Source organism: Gekko japonicus, unplaced genomic scaffold (genome assembly GCF_001447785.1).
Source record: "Gekko japonicus isolate JY-2015 unplaced genomic scaffold, Gekko_japonicus_V1.1 scaffold2458, whole genome shotgun sequence".
NCBI lineage: Eukaryota > Metazoa > Chordata > Lepidosauria > Squamata > Gekkonidae > Gekko > Gekko japonicus.
This window is the reverse complement of record NW_015166495.1, coordinates 73,233-76,093: the sequence shown is the minus strand read 5'-3', so window position 1 is coordinate 76,093 and position 2,861 is coordinate 73,233. Positions and strand designations below refer to the sequence as shown.

Here is a 2,861-nt window from a genome sequence, read left to right as displayed (position 1 = left end):
TTTATCTAAACATGCAGATTTGGAGGGATAAGATCAGATTCATCTAGTAAAGCTTTCATTGTAAGTTTTGCAATTGGACCAACTGGTGTAGTTGAGACCGACAAAGCACACCAGTTTTATTTACATGCATTTTTTCTCTACTGTGGGATGGCTCCAGGTTGAGAACCAAAAAAGTTTTTTGCTGGATTCCGCATTCACACATTTAACAATAGGATGGATTGAAGAGGTCTGTAGGATAAAATTTCATGCAAATGATACTATGATTCTCAATTTCCCTCTTACAGGAAATATGGAAGATTGGGAGAATGCGACCACAGTGACTGAGATTGTGCTCATGGGCCTCTCCACACAGCCCCATGTGCGTGCTGCCTTGTTCGTCCTCTTCTTAGTCATATATGCCGTCACCGTAACTGCAAATGGTCTCATTGTGGTGTTGATCGTGGTAGATTCTCATCTCCATACTCCCATGTATTTCTTCCTCAGCAACCTCTCCTTCATTGACATCTGCTATGGCACCAACGCTGTCCCACAGACGCTGGCGCATTGCTTCACAGACAGGCCCACTATCCCCCTGGGCAGGTGTTTTGCACAAATGTTCATCACTCTATTTTTGGGAGTGGCTGACTGCCTCGTACTGGCTGTCATGGCTTATGACCGCTTTGTGGCAATATGCAGCCCTCTACACTATAGCTTAATTGTGAATTGGAAGGTGTGCATAATCCTGGTGGTCAGCCTTTGGGTCAGCTCTTTCCTCTTTACCATTGCTCCCTTTTTTATTATGCCAGTCCGCTTGTGTGACCGCAATATGTTGAATCATTTTGCATGTGAGGCCCAGGCAATGTTGAAATTGGCCTGCTCTGACATTCGAGCCACTGGCCTTAATATGCTGATAACGAGTGTTTTCACTCTTCTGTTGCCCTTTGTTTTCATCCTTGTGGCATACGGGCGTATTGGTCTGGCTATTCTGCGCATCCGCTCTGCCCAAGGACGGGGGAAAGCTTTATCCACCTGTGGCTCACATTTGGCTGTGGTAGGCCTTGGCCATGTACCTCAAGCCTCAAGCCTCAAACCCAAACCTCAAGCCTCAAACCCAAACTTTCACAGATAGGGAAAAAGTCACAGCTATCGTTTATGGGGTCGTGACCCCAATGCTCAACCCACTGATCTACAGCCTGAGAAACAGGGATGTGAAGGGAGCCTTACAGAGGCTGATGGGGAGGAAAGTAGAGGAATGAACTGCTTCTGACGTCAAAATTTGTGTTGACAAGCAGATATATATTTGTGTCTCGGTGGGTCTGTATGCAAGTTCTTTTATACTCAGTGCTATGGTTCGTGCTAATGTTGTCATTCACACTAATTCAAAACTGTAACGATTGCGCATGTAATATAAAAGACAAAAAAGAGGTTATGAGAGGGGTGCCAACCATTTGTTTTCGATACTCTTCAGTTTACTTGGTCTGAGGATGTGAAGGATCTCTGGAAGTCTGCAGCTATCCCCTGCTTATATCACCCTTCCAGGTGACTTAGATCTGCTAAGGGGATGGCTGACTGGGCTGAAGAGCTAGTTAATGCTCTCTTAAGAGACAGGTTGGTCACTGGAACCTTGAAAGAGGATGTGTCCACTGCTAAAGAAGCCTACACTGGACCCAGGAGATCTTATTCATTATCAACCAGTCTCAAATGTTCCATTTTCCAGTCAGGTGATGGAAAGGGTAGTGGCTGGACAACTCCAGGATTTCCTGAATGGGGCAAATTGTTTAAATGCCTTCCAATCTGGGTTTAGGCCTGGTTATGGGACTGAAACAGCCCTTGGTCATCCTGAGGGATGACTTGTGCCAGGAGATGGACAAAGGGAGAGTGACTCTGTCAATTATCCTGGACATCTCAGCGGCTTTCAGTACCATTGATCATAGTATCCTTCCAGACTGTCTATCTGGGTGGGATTGGGAGGCACTGTTCTACATGGTGAAAGAAGAACCAGTGTTCACCATTGTGAAAGAAGAACCAGTGACTGGGGGCCTTCATACAAATAAAAGGATTTTTCACTTGGATCTGCCCCAGTGCTCACTCGGGGAGGATCTGGGAGCCCTGTATCAACTGTGAGGAGGTGGAGGTTAGGGAGCACCAGATCAGCTGAAGCACCCCTTTCCTCTCTAGGATGCCTTCTCTCTCTGTGAATATTTTGTCTTCCCTTTCCCCCAATTGTTTGTGTCCTTCTGTGTATATGTTTTCCCCACTTATGCTTGTTCGGGGTGTGTGTATGCTTATATTCCCCATTATTTATTTGTTTTATTTTTTTTAATTATATTTATAATGCGTCCTCCCTTGCAAGCGGGCTCAGGGTGGTTCACAACAAAATTCAAATGGAACAAAACATTTCTAAAACAGTCAAACAATAATCCAATTAAAAAAGAAACCCGATGGCATAACCACAAGATGGCAGAAGTATTAAGGAAGCTTGCAGAGGACGCCACGTGTATGCCCAGATGGAACGGTTGGTTGGGGGATGGGTGCTAAACACCATTAAGATGGAATGAGAGGGATGGGTGGAGCAGGGGAGGCCAATATAACTGGACACCCACTGCCTCACCCAAAGGCCCGGCAGAACAACTCCGTCTTGCAGGCCCTGCACACAGGGCCCTGATCTCACCCAGTAAGGAATTCCACCAGGCCGGGGCCAGAGCCTTCTCTTGTGTCAGTACATGTGCCTCCTGAAGCAGCCATTTTGAAGTGGCACTTGTCATTATCATTTGTTACTATCTCTGTGAGGGCATATGTCGCTATCAAATCTCCACATATGGATACCAAATCTGTCCATTTCAGCATCCAAAGCAATGCTCTTTATATATATATATATATAT

At 45.6% G+C, this 2,861-nt stretch overlaps 1 protein-coding gene across 1 annotated transcript; it reads left to right on the top strand.

The window, feature by feature from the left end:
• The first annotated feature begins 259 nt into the window (after positions 1-259).
• Positions 260-1,108, top strand: LOC107111258 (olfactory receptor 13H1-like). Its single transcript, XM_015412206.1, has one exon. It carries the CDS (start codon positions 260-262, stop codon positions 1,106-1,108), a length of 849 nt encoding a protein of 282 aa, XP_015267692.1.
• The last annotated feature ends 1,753 nt before the right edge of the window (positions 1,109-2,861 follow it).

What these genes read in the sequence shown, in the direction of transcription:
- LOC107111258 (XM_015412206.1), top strand. Translation starts at nt 260, where the DNA reads ATGATTCTCAATTTCCCTCTTACAGGAAATATGGAAGATTGGGAGAAT.